This window comes from Malaclemys terrapin, chromosome 6 (genome assembly GCF_027887155.1).
Source record: "Malaclemys terrapin pileata isolate rMalTer1 chromosome 6, rMalTer1.hap1, whole genome shotgun sequence".
Classification (NCBI taxonomy): domain Eukaryota; kingdom Metazoa; phylum Chordata; order Testudines; family Emydidae; genus Malaclemys; species Malaclemys terrapin.
Window position 1 is genome coordinate 93,617,276 of NC_071510.1, and position 25,451 is coordinate 93,642,726.

The 25,451-nt window shown below is 42.0% G+C and overlaps 1 protein-coding gene across 1 annotated transcript in view; it reads right to left on the bottom strand.

The window, feature by feature from the left end:
• The window catches only part of CWC27 (CWC27 spliceosome associated cyclophilin), a 226,383-nt gene that overhangs the window by 21,293 nt on the left and 179,639 nt on the right, over window positions 1-25,451 (bottom strand). Inside the window, exons 12-13 of the mRNA XM_054032130.1 lie at window positions 17,257-17,366; window positions 11,744-11,847 (exon numbers count right to left, since the gene is read on the bottom strand). Of these exons, the coding sequence (XP_053888105.1) occupies window positions 11,744-11,847; window positions 17,257-17,366 (214 nt within the window). The remainder of the gene's footprint in view (window positions 1-11,743; window positions 11,848-17,256; window positions 17,367-25,451) is intronic.

Here is a 25,451-nt window from a genome sequence, read left to right on the forward strand (position 1 = left end):
ATGTTGCCTACATATGTTACAAAGCCAGATAACGTTGTGAGTGTAGGTAGGCAAAAATGGTATACAATACCTCGGACGCTTAAATTGGGCTGTTAGACACTGAAAATATATTATTTCTTCGTCTTTCACTAGCTTAGCAATAAATAAACCATAAGATTTTGAGGCAGTAAATGCAATGCTAGACATCCCTAGAGTAAAGCGTGGATCATCTCTGAATGTGTTAAGTGAACAAGGAGCCAAATCCAAGCCCAGATGCCTGGCCCAAATAAACTTAGACATGGAGAAATAAAAACTGTATTTCTCTGGCATGGACAACTGCTAGAAACATTAGCAATAAGTAGTATAACTTTGGCAGAAGGACCATTTTGATCAAATACAATCTTCCACACATTCAACAGTGGGAGAACAATTAAATGATGGAGGTTTTGATCATATGCTGGCAGTGTGGGGCTGGGGTGGGGCAAGGATGAGGAAAAAAAGGGATTTACTGCCTTTTTTTTTTTTTTTTTTTTACCAGCTTAGTGGCAATAAAAAGAACCAAATAAACATTTATTTTTTGCCAAACAGAGTAGAAACCCCCCTCTTTCCAATGTGTTTTTAATACAGATCTCTGGTATTAATTTATTCTTTAAAGGGGCCTGTAGCAATCAAAGAAATATTTTGATAATTCCTTTTTTAAAGGTAGCTTGGTAAATCAATAGCCTTAGCAAGAGAGATCCAGTATGGGGCCTGATTTTCCAGTCTAGCCAAGGTACGTTGGCTTCAGTCTGAAAAGGAGGGGAACAAACGCGACTCTAATCCATCTTTGTGTTCATGAACTGGAGCAGCATTTTCTCTTTCATTCCCCAGGCTAGAGTAGGCATGACAAAGCAGCCTGACTCTTGGTTTTCAGGAACTGACTGCTGTGAGCACACTTACCAAACTGAGCCCCAAAAGCAACATAGGCAAGGGAACATCTAGTTTGTGAATCCCACTAGGGCTTTGGTGTGAGTTAGGTACTGAGTTGCTGGGTCCTGTCCAGCTCTAATTAGGACACAGAATGCCAGGAGACCTAGCAATTTGAAGGTTTGGTTTCAAAGCTGTTTCTGAATCAAGTAGACAGTGCTGAAGATATACCGGAATCTGTGCTAAGCCAGGTAGATCTTTGTGATAATACAGCCTGTAACTGGACATGATCTGCTGAGATCATGAATTGTGACTTTTCTAGGTTTATCCTCAGTCTTAGAGATTGAACGAGCTGTCCACGTGTTGCACAGAGCAGACTGGAGCTCTTCTTGCAACTTTGCTTTTATGAGCAATATGGAAAGATGTGGACACCTTGCCTTCTTAGGTGAGTTGCTGCTACTTTAACACATTTGTTAAGTACTTGTAGATCAGTAGATAAAAATGAAAATTGGACTAATTGAAATTTCCTCCTGCAAAACAGAGGAATTGTCAGGATTACTACCTATAAGGAATGGTGGCTCTAGACCTGGAATTGGACTCAGAACCTGTGATGGAGTATGAGGAGACAATTAATTGGGCAACACCATAGAATTCAATATCCACACCAAAATGTGCTTCTGCCACACAGAATGTAGTTCCTGTGACAGCTGCAATAGATCTCTTAGCACCAATGGACTCATGGTTCCAGTCTTCTTGGAACCAGAAGAGGCGTGTACACAGTCTTGAGAATGCTGCTGCTATCTTTTCTTGCTCTTCTCATAGATTCTTGGCACCAACGAAGAGCATCTTGGACCAGGGTCTGGGATTAGTATAGGTCCCTACAAGATAGTGTCAAAAAGGCCCTGAGAAAGTGTCTTTTAGCACCAGATTCTTTTTTTTTTAACACTTCCAGGAGTGTGGAGAAAGAGGTGGAATCAGTTCAGAGTCCAGATCCATCTTACATTTAATCTGTTCCATAACTGGATCCCCTTGACTGATAACGCTTTATCCTCAGCTCTCATGCACTTCAGTGCAGGCTTTGTGATCTGTGTTGTACCGAGGAGCACAGGCATTCCATGGCAGTTCATACATTGAAATGAAGTCTTTAATATAGCTGGGACTTGATCCATTAATTGCCTTGAAAATTAGGGCCAAAGCCTGGAACTGTCATTGGAAGCTGACTGGGAGCAACTAGAGGGACCTGAGCATGGTTCTGATGTGCTCACAGTGGCCTAATCAATTGAGAGGGTGGGGAACCACATTCTGTACTAGCTGGAGCTGGTGCATCATGTTTACTTTCATCCTCAGACACTTTTAATTACAGTAATCTGTGGTAGGTGGAGATAACAAATGTATGGATCACTGTGACCCGGTCCTCTTCTCCTATCTGGCTGTCCAAGGTTAGTGAAGAGTCAAACAGGACCCCAAGGCTTCACAACACTTTGATGAATGGGGGCTGCATGCCTTCAATAGAAGGTGGAAACAGCATCTTGACTAGTTCTTCAAAGCATTTCCCCTTTCTGACTAGTGTCACTTAACTCTGGCCTGGATTCAGCTTGTACTAACTGCTCTTCATCCATAAACTTATTTCTTGTAGGTGATCTGATATTTAGTAATGGTGGTGGTTGCATCAGTTGACCATGAGATATATAGCTGAATATCATCAGCATACTATTCACAGCCAAACCCAACACATCTCACTATCTCTCCCATTGGTGCATGTAGATATTGAAGAGAAGAGGGGATATTAGGGGTCACTGTGGGACCCCACATATGAAGGCCTTTAAAAGAGAAGGAACAGTCACATTTCATCACTCTGTAGAGAGGAACAACTGAAGCCAATGTGATTGGTTTTGTCCTATCTACTGCTGTACCCTCGATGATCTCTGAGAGAGAAAAGAATGAAGCTATAGCTCCACCTGCTCCCTTCTATGGCGGGGGTGGCCAAACTTACAGGTCCTCCGAGCGACATACAACAATCTACAGAAGTTCGAGAGCCGGGGCACATCTGCCTGGGGCCGGGACTTGGGGCTTCAGCCCAGCTCCTGATGAAGCCCTGAGCCCCAGCAGGTGCTGCCTGCTAGGCAGAAGCTCCAAGACCCCCTTCCCCGCTGGGCAGAAGCCTCTACTCCACCCTGCTGCAAGGCAGAGGTCTTGCGCTCCGCCCTCTCAGTCTGATATGTGGAGAATTGAGGGATGTGGGTGGGCTCTGTGAACTGCACTTTAACCGTAAAAGAGCTGCATGTGGCTTGCGAGCCACAGTTTGGCCGCCCCCGCTCAAGGGTCAGCAGGTAAGTAAACAGGACCTCATGATCAATGTTATTGAGGGCAGCTGATAGGTTTAATATCAGCATGGACACCTGATGCTGATATACCACCATCAATCAATGCAAAAACTGCAGTCTCTGTGCAAAGCACCCAAGTCTGTACCTAGACCCACCTACAAGCTTCAGCCAAAGCAATCTGACTTAGGCATCTAGGTGCTATGAGAGTTTTCTTGCCAAAACCTAAAGCACAACATGGACTACTGATTTCATAGATATGGTCATATGAGTATCCTTTCTATCATTATGTATGGTATATTTATATGCAGTAGAAGGTTTTTTGAATTATATGGCTACAGATAGGGTCCATTGCTGGTTGTAAAAATTTGAGACTCCTTGAATTTTGTAGAGAAGAATGGATTCTGCTGCTGCAAACAGTACATGTAATCACTGCCACAGAACGGTCATAAAGTTCTAAGGACCTCAGTATATGTCCTGGTAAGGATTCCTAAATTTAAAATTAAAACTATATCATGTATTTCTTTTTAGCTCTCTTAACAACACTTCTTCAACTGCCTTGTTAGACAGTAAAATCTGGTAATAATTATCAAACACCATGCACACTATTTACAATAGAGTCATATTTCTTTTATTTCTTTTTTTGCATAAAAAAGTAGAATGCTGCTGAAAAGTACCCAAATGTCTGCTGTGCTCCATGCCAATACAGCAGCTTAGCCAAAAATGCAAAGAGAAAAGTTTGCCAAATAAAAGAAAACATAACAAATTGGTAATGGTTTCTATCTTGACAGAAAACTAAAATTATGCCTCAATGTGTGGCCACTCATGTGGACACATAAAAATATCTTAGAGACAATAATTTTACCTCAGATAACACACCCTGACAGTAGAGCACAGCATACTGGCTAGCTTTCACTTCCCTTAAAAGCAGCAACCATGACTGACAAAATGGCCTAGGAATCACATAATTTATGCCTATCACACAAGCACATGGCATGCACTCATAATATTTACTACAAATCATCTTAAGTACAAACACTGCCTTTTGAGGGGTGGGTTGCAAGTAAGAGACAAGGAATTTTTAATGCGAATTTGCCACAACTGGATCAGTCCCAGTCCAGCTGAGGACACTGAAAGAAAAGGAAAAGAAAGAGCAAACCTTTCTCCCAATAAAACAAAGTTTAATTTTAGTTTCCAAAACATTCTAGTGTTGTGTATATATATAGTTTATATACTGCTTAGGGCTTATCTATATTGCTCCGCTTTGTGTACTACAGGAGTGCAGACCTTGCCAGTGCAAACTTAAAGGTTTATGTATTACTGTGGGCCAGGATTGTATGTAACCTCTCGAGGCGGGAGATGTGACAGATGTGAGTCCAAGGGTTTCAAAGGACTACACTGAACAATGTGCCAGACAAGAACAGACTTTTGAAACAGAAAGTGTTAAGTGGTTTTCCTGGGGAATATTTAGGGGGAAGTGATTTCAAATGCTCCATCTTTGGTTATACAAAAACCCAACCTTTTGAAACTATGCCCTTTGGAGAGGGTCTTGTCTGCTGATTACCTGTTACCGAAGACCAAGTTCAGAGGCCTGAGCTGTATAAAAAAAATAGCTGCTCTGCCCAGCTTGGGTTCTGGTTCTGAATCAGAGGCCTGGTCTACACTATGACTTTAATTCGGATTTATCAGCTTTAATTCGAATTAACCCTGTAACCGTCCACACAATGACGCCATTTAATTCGATGTAAAGGGCCCTTTAAATCGATTTCTGTACTCCACCCCAACGAGCGGAGTAGCGCCAAAATCGATTTTAGCAATTCGAATTAGGGTTAGTGTGGCCGCAATTCGATGGTATTGGCCTCCGGGAGCTATCCCACAGTGCATCATTGTGACCGCTCTGGACAGCAATCCGAACTCGGATGCACTGGCCAGGTAGACAGGAAAAGCCCCGCGAACATTTGAACTTCATTTCCTGTTTGCCCAGCGTGGAGAGCACAGGTGACCACAGATACCTCATCAGCACAGGTAACCATGCAGGCTGATAATCGAAAAAGAGCACCAGCATGGACCGTGAGGGAGGTACTGGATCTGATCGCTGTATGGGGAGAGGATTCAGTGCTTGCAGAACTTCGTTCTAAAAGACGAAATGCAAAAACTTTTGAAAAAATTTCCAAGGGCATGATGGAGAGAGGCCACAATAGGGACTCTGAGCAGTGCCGCGTGAAGGTCAAGGAGCTCAGACAAGCCTATCAAAAAACAAAGGAGGCAAACGGTCGCTCCGGGTCAGAGCCGCGGACATGCCGCTACTACGCCGAGCTGCATGCAATTCTAGGGGGGGCTGCCACCACTACCCCACCTTTGTTCGTGGATTCTGGGTCGGGGATAGTCTCGACGCCTGAGGATTCTGCCGATGGGGTAGAGGAGGAGGAGGAGGAGGATGAGCTTGCAGAGAGCACACAGCACTCCATTCTCCCCAACAGCCAGGATCTTTTTCTCACCCTGACTGAAGTACCCTCCCAAGCCTCCCAAGCCAGTACCCAAGACTCTGACCCCATGGAAGGGACCTCAGGTGAGTTTACCTTTTAAAATATAAAACTTGTTTTAAAAGCAAACGGTTTTTAATGATTACTTTGCCTGACTTTGCATTCGCGGTCAGTTCAGCTACTGGAAAAGTCTGTAGCTACTGGAAAAGTCTGTTAACGTGTATGGGGATGGAGCGGAAATCCTCCAGGGACATCTCCATGAAGCTCCCCTGGAGGTACTCCGAAAGCCTTGCCAGAAGGTTTCTGGGCAGTGCATCCTTATTCCCTCCTCCATGGTAGGACACTTGACCACGCCATGCTTGCAGCAAGTAATCTGGTATCATTGCCTGACAAAGCCTGGCAGCGTATGGTCCCGGTGTTTGCTGGCATTCAAGCAACATCCGTTCTTTATCTTGTTGTGTAATCCTCAGGAGAGTGATATCACTCCTGGTAACCTGGTTGAAATACGGGAACTTAATTAAGGGGACAGAGGTGGCCGTTCCTACTGGGCTGTTTGCCTGTGGCGGAAAATAAATCCTTCCCTGCAGTTAGCCAAGCGCAGATGGGAAATTGGCCCTGAGTTTTTCGCGTTTGGCTAGCAGGGATCTTCCCTGTTACCAGCCATGCGGTGGGGGGAGGGTACCGTGATCATCCCAGAGAATTCATGGCGAGGGGGGGGGGGGGGGTCGGCGGCGGGGGGGGGGGGTAGTTTGGTGCCTGCAGGGATCTTCCCTGATACCAGCCACGCGGTGGGGGGAGGGGTACCGTGATCATCCCAGAGAATTCATGGCGGGGGGGGGGGGGGGGGGGTTAGTTTGTTTTCTGGTGCTGCTGAATGTTAACAGAAAAACCGCAGCACTCTACTTGCCTGAAGGGGCCCAGACAAGCCCCACCACACTGCCCCCCCCCCCCCCCCCCAACTGGCTGATTGGCCAGGCTTCTGCAGCACTCTACAAGCTATGCTTGGTATGTGGGAAAGCACGGCGCAGAAGCTTACCATGGCTGCATGCAAGCCGAATTCTGTTGCCCAGACCTGTGATCTCTAGCAGCAAAGCCACAGGCACTCAGCATTAAGAGGCAAAATGCGACCTTGCACAGAAATCACATGTGCTATGTAATGTGAACAGTGTTGGTCACCGTGAAAGAGTATAAGCATTGTTCTGCAAAATGTAGCTTTTAAAACAATTCTCTCTTTTTTCCCCTCCCTACAGCAGCTGCAAATTCCTCAAGCCTCCCTCCTCCATCCCGAAGGTTATCACAGATAAGGCGTCGTAAGAAGAAGACGCGGGAGGACATGTTTTCTGAAATTATGCAATCCAGCAGGAGTGACAGAGCTCATCTGAATGAGTGGAAGGAAACAGTTTCAAAGTATAGGAAAGGAGTCAGTGAACGTGAGGAGAGGAGGGACCAACGTGAGGAGAGGAGGGACCAACGTGAGGAGAGGAGGGACGATCGAGATGAGAGATGGCGGCAGGAAGACCAGAGGATGAAGGATGCAACGCTGGGGCTGCTCCGGCGTCTGGTGGAGGTTCAGGAACGGCTGCTGGAAAACAGACTGCCGCTTCAGCCCCTGTTCCACCCTCCCCCCTCCCCATGTTCCGTATCCTCCTCACCCAGACGTGTAAGAACGCGGGGGGGAGGAGGCTCCGTACACCTTCCCATTCCACCCCAGTAGACAGCCCAAGCAAAAGGCTGTCATTTTTTTAACCTTTTCTTTGTGGCTTTTTCCTTCCCAGCAATCCTCCTCCCAAATACCACCCGGGTTCCCTCCCTCTTTTTCTAATCTATTAATAAAGAATAAATGATTTTTAAATGATAGTGACTTTATTTGGTTTGAAAGAAAGATGGGGGAAGGGGCAGGGTGGGTTCCTTACAGAAAATCAGTCAGTAAAGGGGGAGGGTTTTCATGAAGGAGAAACAAACAGATATTTCACACGGTAGCCTGGCCAGCCATGAAACTGGTTTTCAAAGCTTCTCTGATGCACAGCGCTTCATGGTGTGATCTTCTAATCGCCCTGGTGTCTGGCTGCGCGTAATCAGCAGCCAGGCGATTTGCCTCAGCCTCCCACCCCGCCATAAAGGTCTCCCCCTTACTTTCACAGAGATTGTGGAGCACACAGCAAGCAGAAATAACAATGGGGAGATTTCTTTGGCTGAGGTCAGAGCGAGTCAATAATGAACGCCAGCGACCTTTTAAACGGCCAAATGCACATTCTACCACCATTCTGCACTTGCTTAGCCTGTAGTTAAACAGCTCCTGACTCCTGTCCAGGCTGCCTGTGTATGGCTTCATAAGCCATGGCATTAAGGGGTAGGCTGGGTCCCCAAGAATAACTATGGGCATTTCAACATCCCCAACGGTTATTTTCTGGTCCGGAAAGTAAGTCCCTTGCTGCAGCCCTTTAAACAGAGTAGCGTTCCTGAAGACGCGAGCGTCATGAACCCTTCCCGCCCAGCCCGCGTTGATGTTGGTGAAACGTCCCTTGTGATCCACAAGTGCTTGCAGCACCATTGAAAAGTACCCCTTGCGGTTTATGTACTCGGTGGCTTGGTGCTCCGGTGCCAAGATAGGGATATGGGTTCCGTCTATTGCCCCACCACAGTCAGGGAATCCCATTGCAGCAAAACCATCCACTATAGCCTGCACATTTCCCAGAGTCACTAACTTTCGTAGCAGCACCTGAGTGATTGCTTTGGCTACTTGCATCACAGCAGCCCCCACAGTAGATTTGCCCACTCCAAATTGATTCCCGACTGACCGGTAGCTGTCTGGCGTTGCAAGCTTCCACAGGGCTATCGCCACGCGCTTCTCAACTGTGAGGGCTGCTCTCATCTTGGTATTCTGGCGTTTCAGGGTAGGGGACAGCAAGTCACAAAGTTCCATGAAAGTGCCCTTACGCATGCGAAAGTTCCGCAGCCACTGGGAATCGTCCCAGACCTGCAACACTATGCGGTCCCACCAGTCTGTGCTTGTTTCCCTTGCCCAGAATCGGCGTTCCATGGATAGAATCTGCCCCATTAACAACATGATCTCCAAAGCACCGGGGCCTGTGGTTTCACTGAATTCTGTGTCCGTGTCCGTGTCCATGTCCTCATCATGCTTGTCGCTGCGCTGCCGCCGCCGCTGCCTCCTCTCCTCGTTTTTCTGGTCCTGGCTGAGCATAAACTCCACGAGAACGCGCGAGGTGTTTGCAATATTCATGAGTGCTGTCTTGACCTCAGCGGGCTCCATGCTTGCCATGGTATGGAGTCTGCAGTGTTCACCCACCCAGGAAAAAAGGCGCGAAAATGGTTGTCTGCCGTCCGTTGCTTTCATGCAGGGAGGGAGCGAGGGAGGGAGGAAGTGAGGCTGTACCCAGAACCACCTGCGACGATGTTTTTTGTCCCATCAGGCACTGGGATCTTAACCCACAATCCCAATGGGCGCGGGAGACTGCGGGAACTATGGGATAGCTATGGAATTGCTACCCACAGTGCAACGGTGCAGAAATCGACGCTAGCCCCGGTACTTGGACGCACACCACCGAATTACTGTGCTAGTGTGGCCGCACTCATTTCGACTTTATACAACCTGTTTCTCAAATCCGAATTATCTAAATTCGGATTAATCCCGTAGTGTAGACATACCCTGAGACAGTTATGAACTTATAACCACGGGGAAAACCTACCACAGTCCCAGGTTGGAGTTGGGTTGACTTCTGGTAAGCTTTTTAGCATGTGTGGTTATTCTATGGTTGAATAGGTTTTCTCTGTAATGTTCAAGAATAAACATGCTTGCTTATAAAGAGCTGTTGTGTGGTAAATTATAACTACGGGCAATTGCGCTGTTCATAACCTCTAGAAAGAGAGCAAAGCACAGACACTGGCCTTTTGGGTGGTCTGGCTTGCTGGGGATATCACTGTAGGCTAGGAATTGTGCAGCCTGGAAAAAGCCCAATCAGGAGGGATAGAGATACAGGTCTCTGCCCAAGAGAGGTGACAGCTGAGGAGCCAGGAGCCTAGACTGGAAGCCCTGAGGGACCATGAAGAGGAAATACAGATGTAGTTGCCCTGAACTGTGACACATATTTACACAAAACTGGTGTAAATTGTCACTGCTCCTTTTAAGTCTGTGGAGCTATACCAGGGGTGGCCAAACTTACTGGCCCTCTGAGCTGCATATGACAATCTTCAGAAGTTTGAGAGACAAGGCACACGTCGTGGGCTGGGGCTTGGGGCTTCAGCCCCGAGGGAGGTGCCTCATGGGGCTTGGAGCTTCTACTGGGTCTGAAGCCCCGAAACCCACCTACCTGCTGCAAGGCAGAGGTCCCAAGTTTCCCTCCCCTCCCCCAGTCTAATAGATGAAGAACGGGGTGAGGGCATGGGGGCCTCCGCGAGCTGCACTTTAATGGTAAAATAGCCAGATGTGGCTCATGAGCCACAGTTTGGCCACCCTGGAGCTATACACTAGCTGAGGATGTGCTTCCTGGCTTATTAAACTAACAAACTTAGGTATTTCCAAAGTACCATGATGTCAAAAAGCATGGAAATAGTCATAATAGTAAAATAATACTGGCCCATATATTTCTGTAGAAGAAATGCCCCCTGTGAAGTGAGTATATGGTTCTGGAAGTCAGGACTTCCTAATGTCAACAGTAAAGCAAAAATCAACTCCCAGTGACAGGAATGGAAAATGCAGTAGGAATGGGGCATGCCAGTGTGGCTCCTTCTGCTAATATATTTATATATCTTGCGAATACATGTGAAGATAAATAATAAATATGCTATTACACAGATTGGCATAGGCATAAACACTTTACTCATATATACATAGTATATAAAGAAGTGATGAGCAAAAGTTTCACACGAATATCTAAAAGTTAGGTGGTTATTTTTACTACCCATAATCTGACAGGTCCTGGCTCTCTTCTTCCTTGGGTCACACCTAGTCCCTATCAATAGGCCGTGGTTCCCCTAAATTCTGATGCTACTCACCAGCCTCTTCAAAGGGGCATTGTCTGCTCTTTTCTTCTTTCCAAAGCAGCAACAAGGAAGTAAGATATTGATATCACTTAGCTGAATCCTGCTATACTAGCTCACTGCAAAGTTGGTGGCTCTGTAGCTTCTGAAAAGTATGCTTGAATGAGTACGATTACATTAGTTGCTTTTTTCTCCTGCTGATAATAGCCCACCTTAACTGATTACGCTCATTATCGTTAGTATGGCAACACCCATTTTTTCATGTCCTCTGTGTATATATATCTTCCTACTGTATTTTCCACTGCATACATCCGATGAAGTGGGCTGTAGCCCACGAAAGCTTATGCTCAAATAAATTTGTTAGTCTCTAAGGTGCCACAAGTACTCGTTCTTTTTGCTGATTCAGACTAACACGGCTACCACTCTGAAACTTGTCACATTAGCTGTGGAATTTCAGATGCAGGTAATGTACATTTGCATGGGATTAAAGTACAGAATATCACTAAGGGCTTGTCAATACAGTGATTTAGTGCATGGCAAGTCAGAGGGTGAATCTACAATGCTGTAGCCTGCTGCATACTAAGTGGCAATGTGTTGCTTGCACTAAAAGTTCCCTAGTTTTTTCAAAATAGCAGTAGATTAAAGCGTACTAGGGAACTTTTAGTGTACAGGGTCCACATAGCCATTTAGCACATGGCAGGCTAGTGTGCTGTAGACTTGCACGCTGGCTTGCTGTGCATTAAATCACTGTATAGACATGAACTAAATTTGAAGGAAGCAGAATCTCAGCTGAGATGCTACTGGTTCCTGCTACTTTGGGGAGAGGGTGACTGGCAAAGAAAATGAACTACCTTGCTTCCTCCTGAAGAGGTCCTGAAGTAGGAATAGGGAAGCAGACTGTGTAACCTTCTCCAGAAGAGAACCTACCACTACAGGTAAGTGCCAATGGGAAAAGAAAAAGGTTCTGGTTCAAAGATGAGTGAAAATTTGGAGTAGGCCTTATTTTTCCCTAACCAGATTTGCCCTTCCCGAATATAATGCATTAAAAATCCTTACCATCCTTCATCATCCTCTACTTCAGGTTCAGACATTTCGTTTTCAGGAGTGTCTGCTATTGCCTGAGTTAGCTTTGATTTGAATCGGTCCAGTAGCGCCAGCGTCTGAAATGAAATATCTTTTGTTTTACTGAAGTTTTGTAACAATAAAATACGCAATACACTTATGTTTGGATTACTTGAGGAGTAGTCAATTGAGGTGGATTAGAAATTGTTCAAAAAACATATTTGAGGAAGATATTCCCACACAGTTCACAAATTCTCCATCCCCATCAGTGATTACCATGTTGCCTTTTTGACATGACCATATGATATAAATGTTGGGAGGCAAGGTATGGTGTAACAAACTGAATGAAACCATTGGCTTTTAATGTGGTCATTCAAGTACATTTCCTATCATTTTAACAAACAATAGATGATAAATTAATAATCCTCCTGCAAAGAACAACCTCCAGATAATTTATGAAAGTGGATATAAACAAACTATATATTGCTATTAGTATATTAGTAAGAGTTATAAATATTAATACCTAGAAGTAATGTAAGGAATTTGTTATAGGTTATGAACTCTGGTCAGTCATTTACAATGCCTTAAGCATTTTTACTTAAAGGAGCAGTTACTTACTAAGAGTAAGATAATCAATAAACAACGCAGACTACGGAGGACAATTATACTGTGGAGAGTTGTCATTTTTCTCTGGTGAAGAAATCAATGAAATAAATTAAAAATAATTCAGCCTTTGATGTCCTAATTTGGTTGACATTTACATACTGTATTTTACAGTGCTGATACAACCTTTCCAATTCTGTACTAACATTTCCAAAAAATTGTAATAGTATGTGAGGGGAAATATTTTGTGTGTATATCTATCTATCTATCTATCTCACAAAAAATTCTCACAGCAAAATAACTGACCAAGTATTATTAATTTACCAACTACAATTGGTTAATAACTTAGATAGATTAATAACTAAATCACACAGTGTTTTATTAGCATGTGCTGCAAAGAGCAGCAGGAGGCACATTAAAGAGCCACCTGCGGCTCGCAAGCCTCAGCCTGAGTATCACTGCTGTAACTGTACTGATACATTATATCATAATCACAGTCACTTAAAGCTGTTATTTTGTAAAGACCTCTGTATGACTGCTTTTATTTTTTAAATCTAGTTCTAAAAGTAAAAAAGAAAACTTTTTGAAGTCTCTCCCCAAAAGTTAAAAAATGGGAATCAGAAACAGAAAATATCATAAATGTGCAATGTAGTCAGATTTCCTTGTGCAAGCAACCTAATCTTTGGGAACTTCCTGGCTTATGAGTGCTTTCACTACTTTAGTGTAGCATTAACAATAGGATTTTTGTTTGGTCTGGTTTTTTGGTTGGGAAAGGCGGTTGCATTTAACGTCCATATTTTGTGTTTAAGAAAAGTGGGAGGGGAAGAGAGAGAAGAAAAATTTCAGAACTAAAGATTTTGCACAGCATAATAGCTCCACAGCTTTGACCAGGGATGCAAACAAGTTGCTTCCCTCCTCCTACTCCCCCAGTGGAGGCTTTGTCTGTGTGAGCAGGAGAAAGAAAACCCCTGGCCGCTTTAAGGGTTGTAAAATTCATTTTGTTGTATTAGCAGATATCCAGTACACGTTCAACAGGGGGTCTGGCTCCTTCATAAACTTGAGTTAGAAGTGGATTAGGAGATGATTAGTTGGTGCTGGTCCATGCTTTGAGCAGGGGGTTGGACTAGATGACCTCCTGAGGTCTCTTCCAATCCTAATCTTCTATGATTTTATAAGAGATCTCAAAGAAGATGGGAAAGGAGACTGGGCTCCTCATGTTTGGTACAGTGAAGAAACCATCCCCTTTCCCTAGCCCATTAACCCTCTGATGAGGGCAATGGCATCCCAATAGCAGTACTGGGACCCAGCAGAAGGGAAAGGTGTCTGTGTGGCTGGGGGGGGGGGGGGGGGGGGGAAGAGGGCTGATGGTGGTTGTCCTCCAGGTACAAAGGAAGGATGACCTACACTGGATGAGTTATTGCTGGATAGTTCCCAGATATGTTACTTAATAAAGTTGTGGCCTTGTTAAACTATGTTCCTGGTGTCTTGCCGGTCTTCCTGCAGAGTCAAGGACAATGATCATACTGTAGGTATTCACCTCAGCTGATTATGATCCACTTTGCCAATGGAACTTTAATTTCTTTCACTGAGAGTTAATAGCCTTTGGAGCTACAAAATTTCCATGAACATTTTAGTTTAGAGCTAAATCAGCTTCATGAACTAAAAGCTCCATCATTCCTTGCTATGAAGTTATTAAACTTCAAGTTTCCAATCTCTTTCAGTAGCAGAACATTTATATTCATAGAATCATAGGACTGGAAGGGACATCAAGAGGTCATCTAGTCCAGTCCCCTGCATTCAAGGTAGGACTAAGTATTATCTAGACCATCCCTGACAGATGTTGTCTAACCTGCTATTAAAAATCTCTAATATAGAGATTCCACAACCTCCCTAAGCAATTTATTCCAATGCGTAACCACCCTGACCGTTAGGAAGTTTTTCATAATGTCCAACTTAAACTGCCCTTGCTGCAATTTAAGCTCACTGCTTCTTGCCCCATCCCCAGAGGTTAAGGAGAACAATTTTTCTCCCTCCTCTTTGTAACAACCTTTTATGTATTTGAAAACTGTTATTATGTCCCCTCTCAGTTTTCTCTTCTCCAAACTAAAAGCCAGTTTTTTCAATCTTCTCTCAGAGGTCATGCTTTCTAGACCTTTAATTATTTTTGTTGCTTTTCTCTGGACTTTCTTCAGTTTGTCCACATCTTTCCTGAAATGTGGCACACAGATAGGACATACTACTCCAGTTGAGGCCTAATCAGCATGGAGTAGAGCAGCAGAATTTCTTCTTGTGTTTTGCTTACAACACTCCTTCTAATATATCCAAGAATGAAGTTTGCCTTTTTTGCAACAGTGTTGACTCATATTTAGCTTGTGATCCACTATGACCCCCAGATCCTTTTCTGCAATACTCCTTCCTAGGCAAAAGTCATTTCCCATTTTGTATGTGTGCAATTGGTTGTTCCTTCCTAAGTGGAGTACTTTGTATTTGTCCTTATTGAATTTCATCCTATTTGCTTCAGACCATTTCTACAGTTTGTCCAGATCATTTTGAATTTTATCCTATCCTCCAAAGCACTTGCTATCTCCCTCCCGCCCCCAGCTTGGTATCATCTGCAAACTTTATAAGTGTACTCTCTATGCCCTTATTTAAATAATTGATGAAGATATTGAACAGAACCAAACAAAGAACTGATCCCCGAAGAACCATACTTGATATGCCCCCCCTTCCACTCTGGGAATGGTTTTCCAACCAGTTATGCACCCAGCTTATAGTAGCACCATCTGGTTTATTTATGAGAAGGTCATGCTAGACAGTATCAAAGTCAAGATATACCACATCTACTGATTCCCCCCCCATCCACAAGGCTTGTCATCCTGTCAAAGAAAGCCATCAGGTTGGTTTGACACAATTTGTTCTTGACAAATCCATGCTGTTACTTGTTAACTTGTAGGTGTTTGCCAATTAATTATTTGCTCCATTATCATTCTGGGTATTGAAGTTAAGCTGACTGACTGGTCTGTAATTCCCCAGGTTGTCCTTACTTCCCTTTTTACAGATTGGCATATTTTCCCTTTTCCAGTGCTCTGGAATCTCTTCCGTCTTCTATGACTTTTTGAAGATAATCACTAATAGCTCAGATATCTCCTCAATCATCTCCCTGAGTATTCTAGGATGTATTTGATCAGACCCTGATGACTTGAAGCATCTAACTTGTCTAAGTAATTTTTAACTTGTTCTTTTCCTATTTTACCCTCTGATCCTACTTCATTTTCACTGGCATTCACTATGTTAGACGTACAATCGCTACTAACCTTTTTGGTGAAAAACAAAAAAGTCATTTAGCACTTCTGCCATTTTCACATTTTCTGTTATTGTTTTTTCCCCCCTCACTGAGTAACGGGCCTACCCTGTCCTTGGTCTTCCTCTTGCTTCTAATGTATGTTTTTTTGTTACCCTTTATGTCTTTAGCTAGTTTAAACTCGTTTTGTGCCTTGGCCTTTCTAATTTTATTTCTACATACTTGTGTTATTTGTTCATATTCATCCTTTGTAATTTGACCTAGTTTCCACTTTTTGTAGGACTCTTTTTTGAGTTTCAGATAATTGAAGATCTCCTGGTTAAGCCAGGGTGGTCTCTTGCCATACTTCCTATCTTTCCTACACAGTGTGGTCGTTTGCTCTCGTGCCCTTAGAAAAATTGCCAACTCTTGAAATGTTTTTCCCTAGACTTGCACTAAAGTGTGCCTTCTTGAAATCCATTATCTTTATTGTGCTGTTTTTCCCTCCTCCCATTCCTTAGAATCATGAACATTACCATTTCATGATCACTTTCACCTAAGCTGCCTTCCACTTTCAAATTCCCAACCAGTTCCTCCCTATTTATCAAAATCAAATCTAGAACAGCCTTTCCCCTTGTAGCTTTCTCCACATTCTGAAATAAAAAACTGTATCCAATACATTCCAATAACTTGTTGGACAATCTATGCCCTGTAGTGTTATTTTCCCAATAGATGTCTGGGTAGCTGAAGTCCTCCATCACCACCAAGTTCTGTGCTTTGAATTATTTTGTTAGTTGTTTAAAAAAAAGCCTCATCCACTTCTTCTTCCTGGTTAGGTGGTCTGTAGTAGACCCTTAACCTTTGTATCCAAATACAAACATTTGTAAAAAGTGTAATGTATGCATTTTGGACACGTTATTTTCTGCTTTACAGTTTCACGTTTTAAAATATTCCAAATTTTGTTATCTAAAAGCCCCATCTATTTTAAACTTAGCAAAGCACATTTGCAGGAGCGCATGGGAGGTCATGGCCACCACACAAGGGCAACTCTATGTGGGTTGTATCAGAGGGGTGGCTGTGTTAGTCTGTATCCACAAAAACAATGAGGAGTCTCCGGTGGCACCTTAAAGACTAGCAGATTTATTTGGGCATAAGCTTTCATGGGTAAAACCCCCACTTCAGATGCATGGAGTGAAAATTACAGATACAAGCATATCTGTAATTTTCACTCCATGCATCTGAAGTACTGGGTTTTTTTACCCATGAAAGCTTATGCCCAAATAAATCTGTTACTTTTTAAGGTGCCACCGGAGACTCCTCATTGTCTGTGTGGATAGCCCTTTTCTCCAGAAGTTTTTTAGGGCAAACTCATGGCACTTTCAAGCATAGCAATATTGATGTTCTGACTGAAGAACTGACTGGAAACTTCACAGATTTTCCCAGCACCTATGCCTGAATAACTCACATAAGGGACCACTGAGGCCTCTTTTTTTTAAAGAATTAAGCCAACCTTTCTCTTGGAGTGAAATTTTGTGTAATACAATTGAAGAGATAAGAAACTTTTCCAGAGTTTTCTGTGAAACAGGTTTTTCTTAGTGTCTGTTTTATTATTTTAAGCAACTACCTGCTCTTCACGAGATATCCCTTTCTTTGGCTGTTGCTTCCGCAGATCTTCATACTTTTTCTTCTCCTGTAAATATTCTGTAACTATGCTGTTTGGATCAGCTTCTTCCTCTGAAATAGAAAACAATGTTTTTTTGCTAAACAAGTGCAGTGAAAGTATACTTTGTGATTTAATATCAGTGTACAGGCTTGTCATGTCTTCTGAATTACCAGACAAAACACCTTATGAAAAGCTTTTGGATATATAACTGCCTCATCATTTAAGTCTCTTGCTGTAAGTCACTCTCTCCACCCTCAAATCATCTTTGTGGTTCCAGCTTACCAAATGATCCAGATCAATCTATATGACTCCGCTGTCCTCACTATTTACCATTCCACCAACGTGTGCATTATCCCAAATTTCATCAGCAAAGATTTTATATTTACTTTGAGATCACTGATGAAAATGTTGTATAGCATCAGGCCTTGTCCTGACCCCTGTAGAACCCACTAGAAACCCCATTCAATGATGATTACCCACTGACAACTACTTTTTAAGGCTGATCAGTTAGCCAGTTCTTAATCCATTTAATGTGTGTTATATTGATATTGTATAGTTCTAATTTTCTCATCAGAATGTCACACAAAAGTAAAATTTTTACAAAATTCTAAGTATATTACATCCACGCAGATACCTTTGTCAACCAAACTTGTACTCTCATCAAAGAATGAAATGAAGTTTGTTTAGCAAGACCTGTATTCCATTAAACCACATAACTGGTATTAATAATATTCCTATCCCTTAATTCTTTATTAACTGAATCCCATATCAGCTTGTCCATTATTTTGCCTAGGGCTGATGTCAAACTAACTGTTCTACTGTCCCTCAGGCCATCCTGCTTGCCCTTTTTGAATACTGGCTACACTAGCACTCTTCCAGACTCAGCTTACAATATAAAACACGTGTATGAGACAAATTAATAGAGAGAGGGGGTGGGAAAGAAGACAAGAGTAAAAGAAATAAGATAGATAACTGACCGCCTAAGCCAAAAGTTCCTGATTGTTTCAGGTGTTGTGGAAAGTTTGTTTTTTTACATAGATAATTCAGTCCAAGTTTGCAAAATAATATCCAATATGCAGCAGATGAAGTTTAGAAGCAGAAAAAGACTTGTTAGACTAGATAATCTATCTCCCTGCCAGTGACAATGCAAAGTGAAGTTTGCATTCACAGTTAAGATCAAAGCATCCAGCCCAGCATGCCTGATCTGATCCCACAAATTTTTGAGGTCAATAACACTGGCTACTAATGTTTTTCACAAAGTACAGTCCTACAACAAAATGGACAATATACTGGATAAGCACAACCAAATTCATAGTACAACCATCTTTTTCTGGGTGTCAAATTTAAATCCTTTGAGAAGATTATTCAAGCAGCCATACCACCTGTCTAGTTTTGCTGCTCACTGGTTCTTGGTCTTTTGAGAGATTTAGTCACCTGGTTTAATAGGTTTTTTACATATCTCCCTCCGCCCCTCAATATATTTTCATTTCCAGCCAAAATGAACAAGCAAACAGCTTGAGAACAGCTGAGAGACCTATCTGCCTTTCATTATTGTGCATCTGTGATATCAGGGTTAAATCCTGCCTTAGGGTCCATCTGGAATGCATAGAAATGTAGTATTGTTGAAATACTTCTACATGGTGCAAAAAAAAATTAACAAGTAAAGACATCACAGTTTGGCAAACAAAATGCATAACATACATTTTTGCCCTATACAGTGGGCTTTTAAAGACAATTTTGTAAAGGGCAATCTTTTTATTAAGACTGCCATGGTGAAGAGGGGGAAATTACTTCCTCTATCAAAGATGTCTGTGAAAGTCTTTTGTGATATGTTAATTGGAACTTCTATGGCAGTAATAAGGTCTTGTCATTTAGAATCTGTTCAAATTCAAATTCTTTTTGCTAGATTGTATGGTATGATTTACAGTCATGTTTGAGGATTTGTGACTGCTTTGTTACCAAAAGTTTATACACACACCATCAAAAACTATTTAAAACAATCCTTAGTTGTTGACTGCAAAGAAAATTGCTAGCTTGTTAGAATAACTTTCAAAGGATTCCTAACTATCTAGATAAGGAATACTACAACAAACAGATTACAGTTCAGGTCCTGCTTCTCTGGCTATGAAATGGGATGGGATGGATGTGGAATGTCTTGTAGGTAAAAAGGAATATCTATCCCCTGCCTGGTGTAAAAACCCATTTGGACCTTCTGCGTTGCAGCGTGTCTGGGGAAGGAAAGGCTAGGCTATGGGTGCTCTGGGGGAGAGACAGGGTTTTGGGTTCCATTGCTACTTGGTCCTCTTGTCTTCTGTTCTGCGGGGAATGGGGCTGCAGAGCCTACTTCAGCCAATAAACTAGACCAGGTTTTGTAGCCACTCCGTGGCTTGAGGGAAAGGATTCCTTCACCACAGCAGCCTTGTGCATCTGCCTAGCATCTAACCTGGCTAGTCGGCTGGCTGCTGGGCAGAGATTTTAGCTTTCAGGGCAATCAGAAAAGTTCTGTTACAGTATTTAGAACCCACCAGAAAGAGTGAACAAATCACACAAAATCTGGTAATGCAATTCAACTAAACAAAAAACAAACAAAACAAAAAGAGAAAAGAGAAATATAGGTATCCAGATGACATGCCTTATAACTAAAATGATCAAGGCAGGAGCAAAGAGGGTAACAAATTGAACTGGTATAGCCGCATAACTCTTTACTAAGAAGCACATCAACTGTGATATTTTTGCTCCCATTATTGATACTCCATAATTCAGCTAATTTATGCTATATATATGTAGATATCTATCTATCTATCTATATATATATATACACACACACACACACAGAGCATACATATATATATATGCTAATTTAAAATCCTGTTGTAGTATGAATAGAAATTCTAATTCTAGGTCACTGTTAGAGGTTTCTATCATTTTTCAGCTTCAAACAGGTATGTTTCTTTCCCTCCCAGGCCTGTACAGCTTTACTCATGATACAAAGACACCCTGGTTTTAGGTGAAGGTATATGAAAGAGTCCTTACTTTTTTTAACTCTCAAACAGTTCTAAAGGAGATTTTCTGCACAATATATGTAATAATATCAGAATACATGATGGTATGTTATGAATACATGTTTTATTGACACTCATTTGGAATGACTATATAACTCATCATATTCATCGATACTTTGGGTCCTGCGCTGCAAGCTTATAGGGACAAAATCCAAAAGCCACAAAAGGAGTTACACTAGCAAGGGACATAAAAGGCTATAAGAACAAGTTCTTTAAAAACATTAGAAGCAAAAGACATGAAGGAAAGTGTAGGTTCCTCTCCTTAGTGGGAAAGGGAGAGCTAATAACTGATGAAATCAAGAAATCTGCGTTGTTTATTGCCTGTTTTGCTTCAGTCTTCACTAAAAAGGTTAATGGAGAGCAGATAATCAACACAATTAATATTAACAAAGGGGAAGGAACACAAGCCAAAATAGAGAAAGAACAGCTTAAAGAATATTTTGATGAATTAGCTACATTCAAGTTGGCAGGGCATGATGAAATTCATTCTAGGGTACTTAAGGAACTAGCTAAAGCAATCGTGGAATCATTAGCAATGATCTTTGAGAACTCCTGGATGATGCGTCCAAGAAAACTGGAGAAGGGCAAACATAATACCTGTCTTTAAAAAGGGAACAAAGAGGACGCATAGAATTATAGACCAGTCAGCCCAACTGCGATACCTGGTAAGAGACTGAAACAAATTATTAAACCATCAATTTGTAAGCACTTAGAGGATAATAGGGTTATAAGGAATAGCCAGCATGGATTTGTCATGAACAAATCATGCCAAACCAACCTAATTTCCTTCTTTAACAGGTTTGCTGGCCTGGTCATAGGGGAAAGGAGTAGACATAATATATCTTGATTTTAGTAAAGCTTTCGACACAGTCCTACATGACATTCTTTTAAATAAACTAGGGAAATATATGAAATTACTAGAAGGTGGGTGCACAACTGGTTGAAAGCCATAGACATTACCATAGAACATCTATAGACACAAATTCTGTGCTTGAAGAACAAGTGTATAGCAGTAGGAATATTCTACCAACCATCTGACCAGGATGGTGATGGTGACTGTGAAATTCTCAGGGATATTAGACAGGCTACAAAAAACCCAATAATAAGGGGGATTTCAACTATCCCCATATTGACAGGGTACATGTCACCTCAGGATGAGATGCAGAGATAAAATTTCTAGATACCATTAGTGATTGCTTCTTGGAGCACCTACTCCTAAAACACACAAAGGGAGAGGCAATTCCTGATTTAGCCCTAAGCAGCGCAAGGATCTAGTCCAAGAACTGAATATAGCAGAACTGCCTGGTAATAGCAACTAACATCCTTGTGTGGGGAAATTACCAAAGAAACCTATCATAGTAGTACTGAACTTCAAAAAGGAGAGCTACGCTAAAATGAGGATAGTTAAACGGAAAAGTCACAAAAGTGAAATGCCTGCAAGCTGCAAGGAAACTTTTTAAAAAACACCATAATACAAGTTCAAACTACATGTATACTCCAAATTAAAACAGTAAGAGAACAAACAAACAAAAGCCACCATGGCTAAACAACAGAGTAAAAGAGGCAGAGAGAGACAAAAATATATCTTTTAAAAATTGGAAGTCAAATCCTACTGAGGAAAATAGAAAGGAACAAACTCTGGCAAGTCAAGTATAAAAGTTTAAATAAGCAGGCCAAAGAATAATTTGAAAAGCAACTACCAAAAGACAAAAAACTAACAGCAAAATTGTTTTGAAGTATATGAGAAGCAGGAAGACATGCCAAACACCCAGAGGGGCCACTGGAAGATTGACGTGCTAATGGAGCACTCAAGGAAGACAAGAAAACAGAGTAGGAATAAGTGGTCAGTTTTTGCAATGAAGAGAAGTAAACAGTGGGATCCCTCAAAGATCTGTGCTGGGACCAGTGCTGTTCAACAGAGAGGTGGCAACATTTGCAGATGATACATTACTTAAGATAGTTAAGTTGAAAGCTGACTTTGAAGAGTTACAAAGGGATGTCACAAAACTAGGTGGCTGGGCAACAAAATGGCAGATGAAATTCAAAGTCGATAAATGCAAAGTAATGTACACTGGAAAACGTAATCCCAACTATACATACAAAATGATGGGATCTAAATTAGCTGTTACCACTCAAGAAGGAGATCTTGGCATTATTGTGGATTGTTCTGGAAAACAGTTGCTCAATGGGCAACAGCTGTCAAAAAAGCTAACAGAATGTTAGGAGCCATTAGCAAAGGGATAGATAAGAAGACAGAAAATAATGCCACTAATGAATCCATGGTATGCCTACACCTTGAATACTGGATGCAGTTCTAGTTGGCTCATATCAAAAAAGATGTATTAGAATTTGAAAAGGTGCAAGGAAGGACAACAAAAATTATTAGACGTATGGAACAGTTTCTATTTGAGGAGAGATTAAAAACACTGGTTTCAGAGTAACAGCCGTGTTAGTCTGTATCCGCAAAAAGAAGAACAGGAGTACTTGTGGCACCTTAGAGACTAACAAATTTATTAGAGCATAAGCTTTCGTGGACTACAGCCCACTTCTTCGGATGCATATAGAATGGAACATATATTGAGGAGATATATATACACACATACAGAGAGCATAAACAGGTGGGAGTTGTCTTACCAACTCTGAGAGGCCAATTAATTAAGAGAAAAAAAACTTTTGAAGTGATAATCAAGCTAGCCGAGTACAGACAGTTTGATAATAAGTGTGAGAGTACTTACAAGGGGAGATAGAGTCAATGTTTGTAATGGCTCAGCCATTCCCAGTCCTTATTCAAACCGGAGTTGATTGTGTCTAGTTTGCATATCAATTCTAGCTCACCAGTCTCTCTTTGGAGTCTGTTTTTGAAGTTTTTCTGTTGTAATATAGCCACCCGCAGGTCTGTCACTGAATGACCAGACAGGTTAAAGTGTTCTCCCACTGGTTTTTGAGTATTTTGATTCCTGATGTCAGATTTGTGTCCATTAATTCTTTTGCGTAGAGACTGTCCGGTTTGGCCAATGTACTTGGCAGAGGGGCATTGCTGGCACATGATGGCATATATCACATTGGTAGATGTGCAGGTGAACGAGCCCCTGATGGTATGGCTGATGTGATTAGGTCCTATGATGATGTCACTTGAATAGATATGTGGACAGAGTTGGCATCGGGGTTTGTTACAAGGATAGGTTCCTGGGTTAGTGGTTTTGTTCAGTGATGTGTGGTTGCTGGTGAGTATTTGCTTTAGGTTGGGGGGTTGTCTGTAAGCGAGGACAGGTCTGTCTCCCAAGATCTGTGAGAGTAAAGGATCATCTTTCAGGATAGGTTGTAGATCTCTGATGATGCGCTGGAGAGGTTTTAGTTTTTTGAAGTTCAGTACCACTAACCCAGGAACCTATCCTTGTAACAAACCCCAATGCCAACTCTGTCCACATATCTATTCAAGTGACATCATCATAGGACCTAATCACATCAGCCATACCATCAGGGGCTCGTTCACCTGCACATCTACCAATGTGATATATGCCATCATGTGCCAGCAATGCCCCTCTGCCATGTACATTGGCCAAACCGGACAGTCTCTACTCAAAAGAATTAATGGACACAAATCTGACATCAGGAATCAAAATACTCAAAAACCAGTGGGAGAACACTTTAACCTGTCTGGTCATTCAGTGACAGACCTGCGGGTGGCTATATTACAACAGAAAAACTTCAAAAACAGACTCCAAAGAGAGACTGGTGAGCTAGAATTGATATGCAAACTAGACACAATCAACTCCGGTTTGAATAAGGACTGGGAATGGCTGAGCCATTACAAACATTGACTCTATCTCCCCTTGTAAGTACTCTCACACTTATTATCAAACTGTCTGTACTCGGCTAGCTTGATTATCACTTCAAAAGTTTTCTTTCTCTTAATTAATTGGCCTCTCAGAGTTGGTAAGACAACTCCCACCTGTTTATGCTCTCTGTATGTGTGTATATATATCTCCTCAATATATGTTCCATTCTATATGCATCCGAAGAAGTGGGCTGTAGTCCACGAAAGCTTATGCTCTAATAAATTTGTTAGTCTCTAAGGTGCCACAAGTACTCCTGTTCTTCTTTTATTAAAAACACTGGGATTGTTCATCTCAGAAAAGAGACAACTAAAGGGGGGATATGATAGAGGTCTATAAAATCATGAATGGTGTGGAGAAAATTAATAAGGAAGTGTTATTTACCCCTTCACATAATACAAGTACCAGTGGTCACCTAATAAAATTAATAGGCAGCAGGTTTAAAACAAACAAAAGGAAGTATTTCACAACACACAGTCAACCATTGCCATAGGATATTGTGAAGGGCAAAAGTATAACTTGGTTCACAGAAGATAGGTCCAACAACAGCTATTAGTCAAGATGGTCAGGGGCAAAACCCCATGCTCTGGGTATCCCTAAACCTTTGACTGCTAGAAGCTGGGACTGGATGACAGGGGATGGGTCACTTGATAAATTGACCTGTTCTGTTCATTCCCTCTGAAGCATCTGGCACTGGCCACTGTCAGAAAACAGGATACTTGGCTCGACGGAACATTGCTCAGCATGCCCATTCTTATGCTCTTATTCAGAGTAGCTCTCAGTGGTTCACTGGCAAACTGTGAGAATCTATCTAGTGGGATCCCACAGGGGTCAATCCTGAGTCCAGTACTATTTAATATTTTCATAATGACTTGGATAATGGGGTGGAGAGTATGCTTATAAAATCTGCACAAGGAACTAAGCTGAGAGGGGTTGCAAGCACTTTGGAGGACAGAATTAAAATTCAAAACAACCTTAATAAATTGTGAAATTGATCTGAAATCAGCAAGATAAAATTAAGTAAAGATAAGTGCAGAGTATTTTACTTAGGAAAGAAAAATCAAATGCACAACTACAAAATGGGGAAAAACTGGCTAGGTGGTAGTTCTGCTGAAAAAGATTTGGGTGTTACAATGCATCACAAATTGAATATGAGTCAACAGTGTGATAGAGTTGTGAAGGCTAATCTTTCTGGGGTGTATTAACAGAAGCATTGTATGTAAGACATGGGAGGTAACTCTCCTGCTCTTTTCAGCAC